General features: G+C 37.3%; 1 protein-coding gene across 6 annotated transcripts in view; it reads left to right on the forward strand.

The window, feature by feature from the left end:
* INPP4B (inositol polyphosphate-4-phosphatase type II B) overlaps positions 1-18,022 on the forward strand; it is a 276,861-nt gene that overhangs the window by 146,773 nt on the left and 112,066 nt on the right. For all 6 annotated transcript variants that reach the window (XM_017732655.1, XM_017732656.1, XM_017732657.1 and 3 more), the window contains 4 exons: positions 1,647-1,697; positions 5,048-5,127; positions 13,183-13,294; positions 15,954-16,026. In XM_017732655.1, the coding sequence (XP_017588144.1) occupies positions 1,647-1,697; positions 5,048-5,127; positions 13,183-13,294; positions 15,954-16,026 (316 nt within the window). The remainder of the gene's footprint in view (positions 1-1,646; positions 1,698-5,047; positions 5,128-13,182; positions 13,295-15,953; positions 16,027-18,022) is intronic.

Genomic DNA, 18,022 nt, shown 5'->3' on the forward strand with positions numbered 1-18,022 from the left:
TAGCATCTTAAAATGACAGCATTTTTGGTCTGGTGTTGATACTCCATCTTTCTTTTAAGAAACAGATCTGCTCTAAGTTATTTCCCCAGCTTCAATGGGGAAAGATAGGTATCACCAACAAGAAAATGTCAGTAATTTCATTTCCATTTGTGACTTGAAACATTTAAAGGTAAATTTTAAATACAAATATTGCTATTGAACATTTTGTACTAGTTTTCTGTAGAAAGCCAAATGCTTTGGAGTTGCTAATGTTATATTAGTGGGGAAAATCTAAATGTAAAATTGCATCCAAATGAGGACTCCCACAGATTTCTAAAGTATTCTGTCCCTCATTAAATTAATTATAGCACTTTTTACTATTTTCAGGCTTTTGTGGAAAAGACAATGTTCTCACTGTAGGGAATCAAGGGATAAGAGCTGGCTGAGAAAAACCATGGTTCTACTTTGTCAAGTCTTTGTTGTGGACTTTATATTGGTGCTTTATAACAACATGTATTTAGAATAATAAACATACAAATTATCTTTGCTTTAAAGGAGAGCTTCTTTTTGTGTACTAAGTTGCAGCTAGAATAGAAGAATTGAGGGTCACATTTGAGGGCATAGAAAAAAAAATGAGTCTTTTGCCAAGAGATTTACAAAATGAGTTTGAGTTTTACTTGGAAGTCAAGCCAAAAGTTTGTCCTTGGGAATGAATATCTGTTATTTAGGCTAGGTAATCAAACAGATGTTCATGCTCAGTGTATTCTCCCTTGTGTGTTGCTTTTAACACCAAGTTATTCCAAAGGGCTGGTTTTGGCCCAGGCAGGCCATGTGAGAGGGATGTCACAGAGGTTTTCTTATATATTTTCTATCTAATTTTTGCTGGTTAATCAGTTGTCTGTTCTCAGCCACCACTCAACAATCAAATTATGAAGACACTGAAGACACACACCCACCCACATCCACAGACCAACCCATACTATATTTTGGGAAATACAGAAGAGGAAGTCAGGTTATCCCATACTTGCTCTTGTGAAATGAAAGCAGTTGAGTACAGTGGCAGCTCCACCTTGCAGAAAATGCAGGGACAACTGGAGGTCCCTTGTAGGGGAGAATATAGAGACTTTCCCTCTTTGAATGCCTACAAATGTCTCTTACCTCAGAAATGCTCAGCAAGTGGCAGAAGGAGGCAGGGTCATACACTGAGTGGGACTGGGGATCAGGATTTCTGCTGCAGATCAGCTGGCAAAGGCAAGTACTTGGAGAAAATACTTTCTAATGTACTATGCTCTTTCACTTGAGGCTGAAAATTTTGTTTCCAGATAACGCCTCTAGATGAAGAATTCTGTCACTCAAGTTACAGTCAAAAAATCTCCTTTTAGGAAAGGAAAACCTGAACACAGCTTTTCTCCCTTTAGAGACTCAGGAAAGTTCAGAATGATAAATGGGCAGTGGTAAGATACTTTCTTCACAGGAACCAGCAGATATTGTGCTTAAATTACTAGTTGTTATAAATTATATATACATATATAGCTCCATTTAAATTTATCTCCAAAGTGTCAAAAGTGTGAGGAAAGAAAGGCATGATCACTTCTTTCATTCTAATTGGGAAGCAACAACAAAAAATGTAATGATTTATTGCCTTTATTTTCCCTCCCTTCTCTCAGGTCCGCACCAGTGTCCTACCTGATCACAAGGAACCAAGAGCAGATGTTGGGGTAAGCAATAATTTTCGTTGATTTTTTGGGGGTTTTTTTTTTCATCTCATCAGCAGGCACAGACACTCACTGCTCAACGGGAGCTGACAAGCTTTTTTAATAGCAAAAGTTGTGTTAAATGAACAAGATAATCAATGCAGGAGTGATAGTCTCATGAACTGATGTAATCTGGTTCACATCTCTTTTGAAAATCTTTTTCAAATGAAGCTAACCTGAGACAAGCACGACTCTGTAAACTCCTTGCTAATGCCATACAAGCAATCTGGATGAGATTGAGAGGCTGGGATGGTATTGCCTCAATGAGCCTGGTCTGTCACCTTCTGGTCTTCATCTGCAGGATATCAAATGTTCTGCAGCAGGAGTTGCCTTTGGTTTGTGTTTTCAGAAAGTGCAGTGGCAACATAAAGAGGACTCATTTTTATGTGTAGATCTATAGATAGAGCTTTTGACAAAGGTATTGGGAAGTAATTTCTGCGTCTGAGAGGGCTAAAACCTCCCAGATAATATGGACACCTTGTGAGGGTGGGAAAGGTTGGTCTTGCTAGAGCTGAATAAAAGACCAAACACCACCCGGTGCAGGTGTCAGATCTGTCTGCAAACATGTAAAATAACTGAGGGTTTAAATTTTTAGCCTAAGGTGTTGACTTTTCTGCCTTACCAGGACTTCCTTGGCATAGTTTTCAGGACTTCAGCTAGTGTTTGAAAAATCTGTAACTTGTCAGCAAGTTCAATCTTAGTGAAATAATTGATGTGTTTTAACTTTTCATGTAGCTATTATAGAGACTTTTCTCTTTGGCTAGCTGAGATTACTCATCAAACTAGTCAAGGCACCTATCTTAAGATTTATTATTGTGACTGCAAGACTAGCAAAATTCCAAAGGAACATTACTCTGCAATTAGCATTACAGCAGCAATTCTGTTTAAAGCCTACTTTTCAAGCCTTTCCAAGTCATGTGGGCAAAGTTAGATTGCTTTGTAGACTGCCAGTTCAGGCCAGGGTGGACTATTGGAAACTAAATCAGTATGGAAAAATTATTCTCCAGTTTGATATTAGATCCCCTGAACATTAGCATAACTCTCTTCATTTGGGTCATGGGATCATTTCAAATTTTGTTTGATTTTGCACCTAGCTCTGTATTGTGAAGAAAAGAAACTTTTTTTCTAAATAAGTATAAAAATATAAAAAAAGAGAACTAAGTAGAATGTTTTAAGCTGATGAAATCATTCACCTTTAATTTCATGACACTGGAAAAGTAGATAAGACACTCAGAGATGTTTCGTGGGTACAATGTCTAAAGCTCTTTGACTGTATAAGAGAGCAGTGTAATTGCTTCTTGGCCCTGGTCACATGAGGACTCTGACTTAGGATCCTTAAATACATTTATAGCTCTATTGTGCTGCAGAAAGAAGCCCCAAGTGACAAAACCCTATCAGTTTCATTCCAAATACCCCTCTTCCCCTTTCCAAATGGTCAGGTTTCAAACATAAGCACTCAAATGTCATGAAATGCCAGAATAAAGGCTGCCATAGAGACCCTGTGCTGTGGAATGTGTTCTCACAGTATGAAGAAGGGTATGCTCTTGGGAGAAGATAAATAATCTGGGCTAAACGTGTGACCACAGAGTTTTAGTGCAGAAACACTGTCATGTTGACTGAATTAAAGGAAGACAGAACTACCTGTGTGTTCACTCCAGCAAGGTTGTGCATCACTGTGTGCCACACCTGGATGTCTTTTTCGTAGAAGTACATTTAATTTGGCACTGAAAATTACCCGTGATCTTTGCTTGCGCAGCTGTGTTATTTTTCTATATATATATATCCTACAGGCCTTTGTGATTCCTTTACTCCTGTTCATCACTTCCCAGATCCACCATTTTCTCAGCCTTCCCTAGACTCTCAACTGGTATCTTTTTTTCTTTTGCTGCTTACGTGTCGACAAAAGCATAGGAAATCTAAGCCTGTGCCATTGATAGGAGCAAGTCATACCTCATGACTTAGTTTACCAAATGGGAGACCAGTGCTGGTGCTTACCTAATTTCAAAATTGTTATTTGAACTGTACATTTTCTATGGAAGAAAACTGATCTTAGTGTAGAGCTTTATTGTTTGCATTCAAAAACTCAATATCCTGCTGGCTTTCCTGAGAGAAAGCAGGCTGAAGGGTTTTTTTTTTACCAGAGGAATTTACTCTTCTTAGCAGCAGCAAATTCTTTTCTGTTTTTCCCTGAAGGGAAAGCTGCTCTCTGCAGGCAGCCTCTGTTGACTCAGAGAGACTTGATTCTCCTTTAATTTGTATATCCAAGAATGTATATAATTTAGCCTGGAATTTTAATTTGCCATTCCAACAGTAAACTTAGTATTATGTAATAAAAAACAAAATTTGTGTCCTTCTTATTGTTTTATTGAAAAAAATTAAATATAATGTCATGATCTCATTATAATTTATCTAGAGCAAGTGATATTGTGTTGTATATTTGAAAGATAAATGGATAGAAGATGGCCGTAGGCTGTTAGCTTCTTTCCCATTGTTACCAAGGCAAGAATACTACTGCTGGCCAAGTTGACAAAATGGGATTTCAGCAATGTGCAGCAGGATACCAGGAGAGGTTAACAAATAACCAAAGTGCAAAAGAATACTTAATCCTTTTTCCTCTTTGTACTTTTTTTTTTTTAACGTGTGAAGGTAATTTTCATAGAAGAAAAAGATGTAGTGGTGTAGCTTATCAACTTTAGGCATTCTAGTTGCCTTAGCACATTTCTTTGCACTTGTAATGCAGTGAATAGGTTCACCTTACAGTGGAAATAGAGGAAAAAAGTACTTAAAGCATTGCCAAGAACTAGAGAAATATAACATTTCTATTAATAAACTTGTGCTGAACTCAATTTTAAAATACTTTCCTAGCAAATATGTTCATATTTGGAATACATGGTAGTGCCAAAGGCTTGAGGAAAAACCATAACAAGAACAACTTCGGTAAAAAACTTAGCATTTCTTGTAATCCAGAAATTAGAAAAATAGAAAGAAATAGATGCAAAATGCAAATACTTGTACTGAATGAAATTTTTCCTGTGGCTGTATGTCTTACAACATGTTATTTTGTCAGGTTGTTTGACCATTCTTAATGGAAAAGAGAAAGTTTCCTGCCGATAAAACCAAAGTTTTTAACATTTTACTGATAATCATGATACAGATGCATAAAAAAATTTCTAGTGGATAGAGTGTCAAACTGTTATATTGAAATGCAATATTTTTTTAGGTACCAAAGAAAGAATTTCAAGTGTGAGATGAAAAGAAGTAACAACTAAAAAATGAATGGATGTGTTATTTTTTCTTTCTGCTTTGATTTGTAGCGAAGCTTCCTGGGCTGTGCAACATTTAGAGTAGTAGATCTGGTAAAGTCAAAGGAACAACAGTTGACCCTTACTCTCAGGTAAGTGTTTCCCTCTGTTGTAAATCATGGTGAGTTAATAACCCTTGGCACTTCTCATCCAAAGAAAGTCAACAAAGATGGGGAAGGGTCTGGAGCACAAGTCATATGAGGAACGGCTGAGGGAGCTGGGAGTGTTTACCCTGGAGGAAAGGAGGCTCAGTGGGGACCTTATCACCCTTTGCAATTACCTGAAGGGAGGTGGTTGTGAGGTGGGGGTCCATCTCTTCTCCCAGGTGGCAAGTAAGAGGACAAGAGAAAACAGCCCCAAGTTGCACCAGTTGAGGCTTAGATTGGATATCAGGAAAAAAATCTTCACATGAGGGGTTATCAGGCACTGGAACAGGCTACCCAGGGGAGTAGGCAGGTCACCATCCCTGGAGGTATTTATAAGACATGTAGATGTGGCCCTGAGGAACATGGTTTAATGATGGACTTGGCAGTGCTGGATTGATGGTTGGGCTCAATACTCTTAAAGGTCTTTTCCAGTCTAAAGAATTCTATGATTGCTGCTTGACTGGTTTTAAACTCCATATTCCATCAGGTATATATTAGAGGTCAACTTGAAGTGCTTCTAATTCTGCCATGCACAAATTCAAAATTAAACACCAAAATTAAATACCAACCCTATAAACTGGAGCTTCCCAGGTGCCAGATTAGAAAAGGTGATTTTATAATATGATAACCTATGGAAGAATTGCAGGCAATTTGGCATAGGGAATATTCTTTCAAAGTTTCCTTTAGAAAGGAGCATAAGATTCCCAGTTTGGTTTACTGTGTGTGGTTTAAACAATTAACAGTATACAGTTTGGTTTGGTTATCAGGCATGTTGAAAGAAGGAGGGCTTAATTATTATCCCATGTGAAAATGGTTGTGGTCTCCTAAACTCATTGTTATATGCAGCCATACTGAAATTATGGGGGATGTGATGTACAGCTCTAACCAGTGACAGGGTACAGAGCTGCAGGAGGGTCAGAGCCAATGTTCAAAACCTGGGGCTGGGCTGAACAGACATTTCTTAAAGCTGTGCACTGAAGGAAGGAAAAACAGTTTTAACCCTGTTACTCTCCTGCATGGCTTAAGGTAAATGAAGATACAAATCAAAACCTTTTGAAGGTTATGGGCACCCTTTTAGGTGGTGATTTTCAGAATAAATTTATTGGACTTTTTATAGTGCAGGGATTTTGTTGAGCTGATTATTCCAAGTGCAATGGAGGCTTATTTGGGATTACTGGGAAGGTACAGTTAAGCTTCACAGAGCAAGTGCTCAAACTCATCATGCGTCTACAAAGGCAACATTTGGGGGGGAAAGAAGGTATGACTGGGAGAACTGAGACACTGGTGTATGTTGTGCCTGCGATATTGTACATAGGTGCTGTGGGAAAGTTGTGTTACATTTGTTACCCTGAGCACAGGAAGACAGCCTTAATTTGGTTTACGGAGCAAATTATGACCCATTCAGAGGTGTCGTGGTACTGCCACTGTGTCAAGGACATTTTTTAGAAATGGAAACCTGTTGAAGTATTTTGGCACCTGCCTTCCTATTTCAACAAGAGTAGTTGCATATAAATGTGTGTAGTTTACAGGGCAAAGTTAACAAAGTACTTTGATTTTAATTTCTCCCAAACACAGAAAATGCCACACCTAACAAGGAGATAACTTTGTCTAACAAAAAAACCCAGTTAAATAAAATGTGGACTGACAGATCCCTATGGGACTCGAAGGCTAGATAAATGAATTCCAGCTTTTTGATTGTAAGAATCTATTCTTACATGAATTCAAGTCGTCTCTAGCTCTTTGGAATAAACTTTGCTTCTGTAACTGACATATTGAGAATTCGATCTGAAGACTGCCTTCAACAGGTGGCACAGTAACTGACAGAATGGAAAGTTTCAGGACAGTTTCAGAGTAAGTATTTTGTATCTCACCCATCCAATTTGTAATCAAAAAGTAAAGATGGAAAACTTGTAAGAAATAGATGAAAAGTTTAATTAATATTTTTAGTCTTGGTTGTCCTCTTTGTTCAGCTAACACTAGAAGACAAATACACCAATTCAAATTAATTTCCAGATACATTAAATGATAGGGTATAGTCAGTTGGATTTTTTTTAAGAAAAAAAATCCTAACCATTCAAATGTGGGATTTTTTCTGATTATGATTATTCAGCAGCAGAAAGTCAGTAGAAATTATCTGCATTTCTTCGATGGCAATTTAACCAGAGCAGTCTACTAATTAAGCTTGCTTTCCTCTAATCACCCTGAGGTAATAGTACCTCTCAGGAGGATAAAGGATATATCAAGGGACTTGTCCGAGCATGAATTTCTATTTAATTCTTGTTGATATTCTTTGGATATGAGTTTATCAGGAAGTGCCTGTGATTGAGATTCTTCTTTGTTAGATTAGAAGTAGAGATTTAAGGACCCGGAAATAGCTCTGTGGTGTACCCAGTAATTATTGGTGTAATTATAAAGTCTGGTTGATTTTTAACTGAGTTTTCTTTTTGTTTTCCTTTCATTCTTTAGTTATTATGTCTTGCCATTGTCTTCCTGAGGTACAATGTAACAATATAAAAGTGTTTTTCAAGGAATATTCTTGTATTTTTTTGTTATTTTGTGGAGAGCTAACATGTGTCTACAATTTCTTACTGTTGACACACTGTGCTCTACTTTTCCCTTTTCCCACCATTGTACCCTAATAGCAATTAGGGACACAAGTTACAAAACCTCTACAAAAGGACTTTTTATTCGGATTGTCCTTTCTCCACCATAAAGGTTCTCTAAACTGGTGGCTGAGTGCTTCTGGTAGATCTGTGCACGTGTAGCTAATCATCAAAACACAAAAAGGTCAATTTGTAGAATTACTTCAGTGTACACCACTGATGTTGTCAGAGGAATTTAGTTGCTAGAGATTTGGGATTGCAGTTTCCAATATGAAATTTATAAAAAGAGAGATGCTTTCTGTAGACTTGCATGTTTCATTTTGCAGTGATAATGCAATGTCACTTGCTTCCAGCTTTCTCATACAGTTGTGATGATGAATGGGATAAAATGGGCTGTTGAACGAAACAAAAGTCCTTTTCAGTAGGAGAAGATTTCTTAACATTGACTCTACAATATTGTGTGTCCAATTAAAAAAAGAATCATGCATATTTTTTTCTTTCTAAATGAGAGCTAGGTATACGGGCTGTTAATTTAGCAACAAAAGCTGATTTTTTTTTAGTTGATTTAATTTAAAAGTTCAATTCAGAGGAACACTTTACCATACCCTTCCGTTAAGAACAGCACAATGTTTTGGTTCTTTGGTTTTTTTTCCCTTGGTTGAGCTCTGTGGCTTTTTGCAAAGAGCTAGCAATCAGTACTTCCATTAGCTCCTTCCCCTGTGGTGGTAGTTTGCCTGTTTCCAGGAAGGCTCTCTTGAGCTTGGGCAATTTTTGTTTGATTTCCACTTAGTTACATGTAAGAAGCAGCAAAAGAAAAAGATAATGGTTCTCTCTTGTGTTCTCTGCAAAAATAACATACATATGTCTGTCATGCTGCTCTTAAGAAACTAGACAAAAGTGTAGGTAGGGTACTTCAGTGTGAAACTGGGTTGGTGTCAATTCCACTCAGATCCTTTGGCCCCTGTGAGCAGGAACTCTATAGCAGTGGAACTAAACAAACAAGAACTAGGACAGAGTGCATGAATTATACAGATTATCTGGGAGGTTGTGCCTCTGCATGTCTGTCAATCATGTACTATGCAGACTTTCTTTAAGCATGCGTCAGTGCTTAAGCTCTTGGACAGTATCTGTTTGTCTAGCTATCTAATTTTAGTTGTCTTCATTAATCTTGGACAGGACTGAATTTTCTTTAAATAAAGGAGATAAACCTAAGTATTTTTGGAAAGAAAGTGCTCTTAATTTCCCTCCCTCCTAACATCTTGTAGTTCAGTGGGCCAGAAAACATGTAACTGCACTTTGGTAGTAGTAATATTCACAAAATTTAACTAACTAGAGAGACCTGAAAAGCAGCACAGTGATTTCTGCAGTCATTTACGTACCTAGCATAACTTCCCTAGGAAATGATGACCATAAAATACTATATATTTCACTACTTTTCCCTATTAAAATTCAAAAGAAATTTGTCTACAACTAGTTGTACTTGGTCTCCATCCTGAAATTGTTTCTTGGCTGCTTCATGTTGTGTCATCCACCCCAGGAAGCTGGTGAACAACAGCTTGGCTTTATAAGTCAGGCAAATCTCCACTAAAGTTGAGGTGAAACTTGTTCTGAAATGAAGCTTAATCAACTGTACATTGAAATAACGAAAACAGAAGGAACTGAGCATTGCAAAACTTTGTTTATTTACCTTAGAATGCAACAGAATGTTATTTACAGTGGACTTGTTTAAAACCAGTACTGATTGTTGTAATAGGCTCACTGTGAATTCACAGAATAAACGTTTTTATGTAAGTACAATACTTTTGTGCTTGGATATATAAAAATATATTATACCAGTGGAGAAATTAATTTTATGACAATCTGCAAGTTAATCTGTGCTAATTGCATTTATTGTGTGTTACGCACTGGAGAAAGGGGCTGCCTGCTAGACCCAGTCTGCAGTCTGCTTTTCAGGCAGTCATTTTGTCTTTTATAATTAACACAGCCATGCAAACATGCAGTTTGCTTCCTTTTTTTCTTTGTGTGTTTTTGAATATTTTTCTTTTCTTTTTTTTTTTTTTTTGAAGAAAGGTGTGTGGCCATGGGAACCAATTAGCAGGCCTAAATTTGCATATTCAACATAGTAATGAGACTTGATGAGATCAGCATTGGAGGCAAATGACTGCTGTTCTCAGTCCATCTAGTTCACTTACTTTTCCATCACTAACTGGTTACCTTTTTCCTCTCTGGATGCCTTGGCCAGCATCTTATGGCCAGAAGTAAAAAAAAAATCCTGCTGCTCATGATGTTACTGGCGATCTCCTTTCCTCACATTTGAGGGAACTGATACTGACCTGGGGGTCCTTAAGGACTTGGGATGGTAGAGAAATCTATTTCAAATGCAGGTGCTCTGTCAACAGGTATCAGATGATTGCTGCTCCTTGTCCCAGGGCACTAAAACAAAATCAGCAATTTCCAGCTCCATAAGACAGGTGGATTTTGTGCCATGTATGGGCTTCTTACATTGACACTGATTTTATTCTTTTTGCAGTATCCCCCATCCCAACTTGCCCTGTGCAGGTTGTCAAGGTGCAGTCCTTTGTTCTGTGGGGATATAGTATGTCTTGTCTCATGACTGAGAGCAATTTGATGCAGGGACCATCTTCACTGCACCATGCGGGTGCAGAGTGACCTTCTCAGCTTTACTAAACTTCAGCAAATAAGCTGGTTCCATCCTAATGCATTATGAAGTGTTCTAAAATCAGTCAACTATTTCTCTGGTGTTCTGTTGAGCAGTGTGTATGTGTGAGATTCTCTTCACATCTGTGCAGGCAAATGACACGAAGTGTGTACATATATGTGTGTGTGTGTGCTCAATACTATTTGTGCAAAGTAAAATAATACAGGTTTTATCCTATTAAAGTATGATCACTAAGGGTTTTTTTTTTATTTTTCCCACTGCATCACTTCTGTTTCTCCCTTTTAATTTTCTTTCAAGTGAAATACTAATCTCATGGTATTGCTGGAAAATTTGAAATGCCTGACATGTCTATTTGAAGACTGTCATGTACTGCTGGGGTTTTAAAATCACAGAGTCTGACACTGCTCACAGCAGTTTCGCCCTGGGCATTTATAGAGCTCTTTGTTGATTTGTATGCCTGTAGCATTCAAAAGAAACTTTGATTTGGTGATTTGTTGGTTTTGTTGTTGTTGGCTTTTTCTGTTAAATTGTGTTTTCATATTTCTGTGTGGGAAGATAACTGGAGGAAGAAGTACAACTACAATGCACCAAGTCCGGCTGTTTAGTTTTATTGTGTTGCATTACCTTCTCTTGCAGGTAATGTATGTTCCAGATTGTAATATTGCATATGTATTAGACCAGAACAGGAGTGATTTTGACAAGAAAATAATAATAATAATAATAATAAATAATAATAATAATAATAATAATAATAATAATTTTTTTTTAAAAGTAAAAGTGAAATTAAATTAATCATTGTTTTTAAACCTGTACAAAATACGTATTACTCCTCATGCAGGCAAGCAATGCAGTGCTCACTGCCATACTGAGGCCAAGCTTTTAATAACAGCAGCAAGGGGAATATGTCACATTCTAAAGAACAAGAGACAAGGACTGCAAAAGTACAACTATCATTTCCATTTCCATTTTATTTTACTGGAGCAACAGGCCTTGTTGGCTTGGATCAGTTCATTCACTTGGCACTTTGATCAGAACACCTTAAGATGTTGAAAAATTTTCAATCTTATAACCACACACTTTGGTTTTTAAAGCTATATGTGATTTGCTGACAATAATGTATTCCCTTTCTGCTTGGGAATACTGTAGTGCATTTGTTGACATAGCCGAGTTTGGGTGCCAGTTTGATGCAAGAAGGAGAAAAGAAGTGAAGTCAAACCATGAGGCTGTGGCAACTCAGGGGAAAGTTCTTCATTCAGAAGGGACTTAAGTTGTTCTCATGCATTTCAAAATTATTATGTATTTCTGCTCATAAGCACCATTTGGACATTGAACCCTTTCTACTTTCCTTCTGTATACTCTGTTAATTAACATAGGCTTCTTCAATTGCAAAACTATCTGGAATTGGTTCATTTTTAATTGTTCCTTTATTGTCAGTAATTAATTTGCCTTAGAGCAAATGAAGTTTTGAACATGTAAAATATGAAGAATTATGTTTATTTTGCAAGGTTTTATAGAAGACCAGATTTGTATAGTTGCAAAATAAGTGTATTCTACTGAGCCTAATGGTTTGCAACCAAAATAATTATTTAAATTGGAAGCTTGGGGTAACTATTTTTTGCGATTTTACTGTAGGAGTTGGACTTGATGATTCTAACGGGCCTCTTCCAACCCAGTATATTCTATAATTCTGTGATTTTGTGATTTTATGACATTGAACTTTCCTATGTATTCTTTTTTCCTTATTCATCACTCTTCATTTTCACATCTCGGATTATACACAGTATTGCCCCAAACACATTTGTTTTTATTCTCCTTCCTCACTGTGCTTTTGTAATTCTGCTGAACTTACTCTCGTAATTTCCTTTTGCCTGTTTTTGCTTGGTGCCTGTTGTTACTCTTCCCTCATTATTATGAAATGGTCTGTTACTCTTCTTTCCTCCCTTTCAAAAAATCCAGCTGTTCAGAATAAGCCAGGGAAGATAGACTGTGCCATTATAACCTTGGTGCTGTGCTGGCAGTGAAAGCTGAAAAAGCATTCTGTATCTTTCTGGAGTTTAAACCCTTGTCTCTTCCAAAAGGTAGTCAGTGATGCTCTTTTCTTGGTGATGTACATCTGAAGTGCTATTTGTTTTTGATTAATTGGAAGTAAACTATTTATGGAGATGACAGTAAAGGAATTCACCTGGAACTGTACTACCATTCCTATGTAGTTCAAGAAATAGGATGGATTCTGAATAATTACTCTGGGAAGGGATTACAAAAGGAAAAGTGATATTCAGATTAGTTTTGTTGTTTTGGTTTTGCAGGGTTTTTATTAATACACTGAGTACGTCCTTTCTTTGAAGATTGTTAGGAAACAAAGCCATGCACTCTGCAATGGGATTGCAGGTCCTAAGTGGAATATTGGTGCAGTACTACAGCCCTTTATCCGATGGTCCACAGGCAGGATAAGGTCTAGAATGAACACTTGGCAGCACTCGTGGATTCATGCACCATTTATAGCACTTACGCATTCTCAGTTTTGTGATGAAAATATTCAGTGCCCTAAAGAATTTGCCTCATTGTTAACATTTGGTTTGTGATTGTAAATAACCAATTCAATACAGGTGACTGCAGCTGTACAGAATGGAGAAGGGACTAAATATTTACTGACAATATTTTAATTGAAAGAATTTGATGCTGCAAGTGACCCAGTGTCGTGGGTTGTTTTTTTTCCAGAACATCTGATGGTGGAAAGACAGTCGGTACCATTGAAGTCAATCTTGTGAAGATGGGAGAGCTAGAGGAGGGGGAAACAGACCACATCACAGCAGATACCCAGGATCAAAAGGTAGAAACTCAGTTTATTGCACAAAGTTAATTAGAATGATCAGTTGTACCAGATGTCTAAAATACTAATTACCAAATTGGGTTAAGGACTTAAAACAAAATTTCTGGAGTAAGTAATATGTACACTTATCTCCTTCGACTAAAAAAAAACCCTCATGAAAATATACAGAGTAATATTCTAACTTGAGTTTCCTAGTCCCTTTCCTTCCTTAAGAAAAAAATAGCTTATTTTTATCTCAACTGAATGTATTTGATCTCTTCTGATCAAAAAACTGTCCAGAGAGATGCCGTAAATATGGCTTCTTTTTTCCTTGGATAGCCGCTCTGCTTTCTGCCCTTGAAGTCCTATTCATGTTGATTTTTATGTGCAATCTGTGCCTACAATACTGAAAAGCTGGGAAGAATGACAGACGGGCAAGCCAAAGAAGAGGTGAATTCCCTTGCAGAGGTGCAGGTTCAGCTGCATTTCATGGGAGCACACAATTTTTGCAGCCCTAATACGATGGATTACTGCTTAACACTATGGTGTATTCTGTTCTTCACGGAAAAAAAAAAAGTACATATTGATAGAGGGAATGCAGCATTTTTTGTTTGGAAGTAAAATATAAAACCGTATTTTTTGAGAAAAGGACCTTATTTTCAATATATTTTCTGCTCAGCCAAACCAGTCTCGGGTAAAATTCTGAGGGTAGATTTTACACTTTATTTTCACCACTTATCTCAAAGGACTTCAATGCCTTTTTAAAACAGTAGATGAGTGGGACCAGTTCCAAAAAGCTAACAAATGCTGTAAAACCTTTCTGATTTTGAACTGTAAAACTTGTACAAGATATGCAACATGAGGGTTTTTTTCAGCCTTCTCTTTCATTTTGCTTTTCTTCCATTTCAAAATGTGAAATGAGACTCCTTGCAATTATTTGAGATGTAATAAATGAGCTGCATCTGGCCTGGGAGAGACAGAAGGCTTTAGTAGCATCTTTCTGGGGGTTTCTAATACTTGTAAAGAAAGACCAGCCTTGCGACAGATGTATTTTCTGTGGTCTTTAAAGGATTCCTCAGTTTGTACAAATTAGTTGCAGCAGAGTCTTGGTTTATATGTTCATAGTGAGGATGTGTGCCAGTTTGGACAAATTTGGAGGAAAATATCCTCTGATAGAAGGCAGGTTACAACCATCCTTCCCTGCCCAGGTTCGGGAAAAAAGAAATTTTTTTCCTTGGAAGAGAGTGAAAGAGATAAAAACTATTTATTTAACAAACACACAGGAAAAGAATAATAATGCTAAATAATAAAACCTCTCGCCATGGAAAGAAACCTGGGAAGATTTCAGAGTCCTTCCGTAGTCTCTCTCTCCCCCTCCTTGGAGCTGGGACGGGATGGTGGGCCCCCCTCCAGGGCCAAGGCCTCGGTGGAAAAGTCCTCCCAATATATTCTGATGTTGAAACTGTCCAGCAGAGGAAAAGGGAAAAAAACCGAAGTCCCAGGAAAACAAAAGTTCAACTCTCCGTCTCCCTCCAGAGAAAAAGGGCTGAAAGCTGGCTGGAAAGCAAGCAGGGTGGTTCTTCTACTCTCTACCTGTAGAAAGCAGAACACAGAGGAGTCTGTGTATCTGTGTCCTTGAAAACAAACTGTAAACTGCTTTGAAAGTTTTGCTGGTTTTTTTTTTTCTCTCCCCCCTCTCAGGCTCAGTTTAAAGGCACAGAAACAGCAAAAAATTAATTTCTGGGCATAGAGCAGAGATAGGGGATACACATCGTAAAATCACCCCAAGAGAGGATGCAATTGTTAGAATGTAGAGTTACTGAATTACTTCAAATAAATAACTTTTGAATTGGGTTTGCTCACTTTTAGATAAACTATGTGCAGGAATTTCTCATGGAAGAGGAAGGTGATGGTTAAATTCATTTCCAGATGTCAACTGATAGAGAATACATCATGTCTTGCTCTCTGCCTTAGGTTTTCCAACTGAACTTCTAGAAACTGGGGAACATAGCTCCCTATCACCTTTAGAGACTCTCATTTGTTTACTAGCTGGGGGTAGGAGGAGCATTAAAACTATACTTCATACTACATTTAACACAGGTGTACACTGATTGATTTTTCCATAAACTTTTTATACTTTTATGCACTAATCTTATCAAAGAAATATTCCAGTTCACTTGTATAACATATTACTTTTATCACAAACTGCAAGCACATTTTAAAGACTTTTATGTGCTTCCTACCTTTCCCTTGTTTAAAAATTAATTGTTTTCTTGCAGAGTGCATGTGAAAACTGCTTTGCCTAAAGAAACTCCTTTGAAAGCACAAAACTTGTCAAAAATTGTTTTAAATGAAAGTGCCTTATTCTTAAAAATATAATAAAATATATTATTAAGCTAAACTATTAATATCTCTCAACCCTTCTGCCACTATACTGCTAGGAAACCTTTCTGTTTTATTATGAAACAGCTGATCATATTTTGTCATTTTCTTGGCTATAATTTTGGTTGTGTTACAGTGTCTTGGAACAGAAATATAAAGAAAAAATGTAAATTATAATTAGGGCTTCGGAAGTTTATATTATTATCAGTGATGGTTTTCTGGCTACCTTTTATAAACTGCCATGGATTTATTTCAGACCCCTGAATGTGTCACATTTGTTGTTGCATTTCTTTTGCAGTGTGCATTGGTTCGTGAGTGTACAGCCACTGAAGGCCTAAGTGGGAAAGACAACCTACCTTCCTTAAATGCAGGTAAGAATTCCAGCATCTCTAAGAGATGGCTCTTTCAATGCTATGTCGGGTCCTGAAGAAAGCACATAGATTTGTGACAGAGCTCATAAAAACTCTTCAAATGCTGCACAGATGTTTAAGTTCAATATTTTAGTGTTTTATACATATTTGACAGTATCATTTTATTGAGAAATGTGAGGAAATGTTTGTCAGTTATGCTTTCTGAAGCAGTGCATGAAATCTTCATCTCCTACATCTTTACAGTTCAATGATTTTCAAGATTGTCAGTGACTTCCATGGGCATGGAATTAACCTTGTAAGATTCTGTCATGTCATTGCATGGCATTCTGTTAAATAATTATGCATTATTTGTAAGTGAATACCTGGGAGAATCAATCTCTCGCATAGCTGATGAAGTGGCAGTTTCAGTTTGATCTGGAAGCTGTCTGTTGTAGAATAAAGGGAGCTGTTGGCAAGGCATTCTCAATTCTAGGTCAACTCTGGGGTTGTGTGCATGGTGTTAAACTAGAGCTATTTCTCTTTCATTATACTGAGAAATATTACATGCTGATATGCTGCACCATAAAACTTTTATTAGCCCAAGTTTATGAATCTCCATTACTCTGCAGTAACGATGTCACAAATAAGTTATATGGGTCATCTGAAACCACAGCGCTGTCAAGAATTCTGTGTTTGCTGCATACAGTTGAGGAGGAATGTTACTGAAATTTTACAGCCTTTTAAAACCTTTACTGAAACTTTTTCATATGACTTCTGATAGGACAGACTCATTAGACTAGCTTTGCAGTCTGAAGGAAGCACTAAAAACCTCCAAAAATTAAGTTCTTCCATGTATGCATGAATGCTGTAATTTTTTTCTGTGAGTTATTAAGATTAGATGAGAAATGGAAAAATTTCTCCTACAGAGCTACCATTTCTTTTCATCAATTCCAAGTGAGAAAGATGTTAATTGAGAATTACTGAATGTACAGGAATTACATCTGGCTCCAGAAATTCCTGAACTGGAAACAGCTGGAGGCAGGGAGGGTATTTGCATGTCTAGGTATCTATTTATGGCTATTCTTGGAGACAAGATACAGAGACAAATTGAAGGATTTGATCTAACTCAGTGCAGTTGTTTGTTATTCTGATTCTATGTTATCCAGAATAGTGGGACTTAAAGAAATGACATCTCTGCTCAGAGAACAATACTGATTCACGACTGATTTTTCCTATTTGTTGCCTCCCTTTTGTGGGTTTGATTGGGGTCTTTTGTTGACTTCTTTTGTATAGGAAAATGCTGTAGATTGTGTATGTATTTTGTTGGAACTTCCAAGGCAGATGTTGGTTTTATGAATATTGAAGTCGATCAATTTGTCAAGAATATTTGCACGTGATTCTATAGCATATCTAGACAGCGTTTCTACATTTATTATTCTCATATACAAACACACAGTATAAAACCAAACCCCACCCAACAGTACTAGGGTTTATAAAGTCAAACATACTGTGGAGGGCCTTTTTTTTGTCATTTTTTGGGTTTTCAGGTTTTTTTAAAAGAATTGAGGGGAAGGAGCGGAACCGCAGGTGCATATGCAAGAAATGACAGCATGCAGGATATTGGAAAGAGTTTGCACTCACAGGAAATTTGTTCTGATAAATAATTACTCTTCAGTCTGTTTCCTGCACTTGTGACTTTCTCTTCCAGCATCATTTCCACTTTAAAAAAAACCAGGCACTGGTTCTAGGTTTTGTCAGTCCCATTCTTTTTACTGAATTCCCAATTTCTTTTCTTAGAAAATTTTAGCTCTCCTTTTATACTGTCAGCCTCTTTCCCCAACCCATCAGACTTCTTCCCCAGCATGCCTCTGTGACTGGGCTTCCTGTGGATTAAGGCTCTCTGTGTTGCCTGGAGACAGACTGGATTTCTCATATGGGTGCCTGTGCAAAAGTGTCAGGAAACCTGATAACATCAACAGTGCCTGTACTGCTTTCCCTGCTGTGTTCATACAGAAGT

This window comes from Corvus brachyrhynchos, unplaced genomic scaffold (assembly GCF_000691975.1).
Source record: "Corvus brachyrhynchos isolate BGI_N302 unplaced genomic scaffold, ASM69197v1 scaffold444, whole genome shotgun sequence".
Lineage (NCBI taxonomy): Eukaryota > Metazoa > Chordata > Aves > Passeriformes > Corvidae > Corvus > Corvus brachyrhynchos.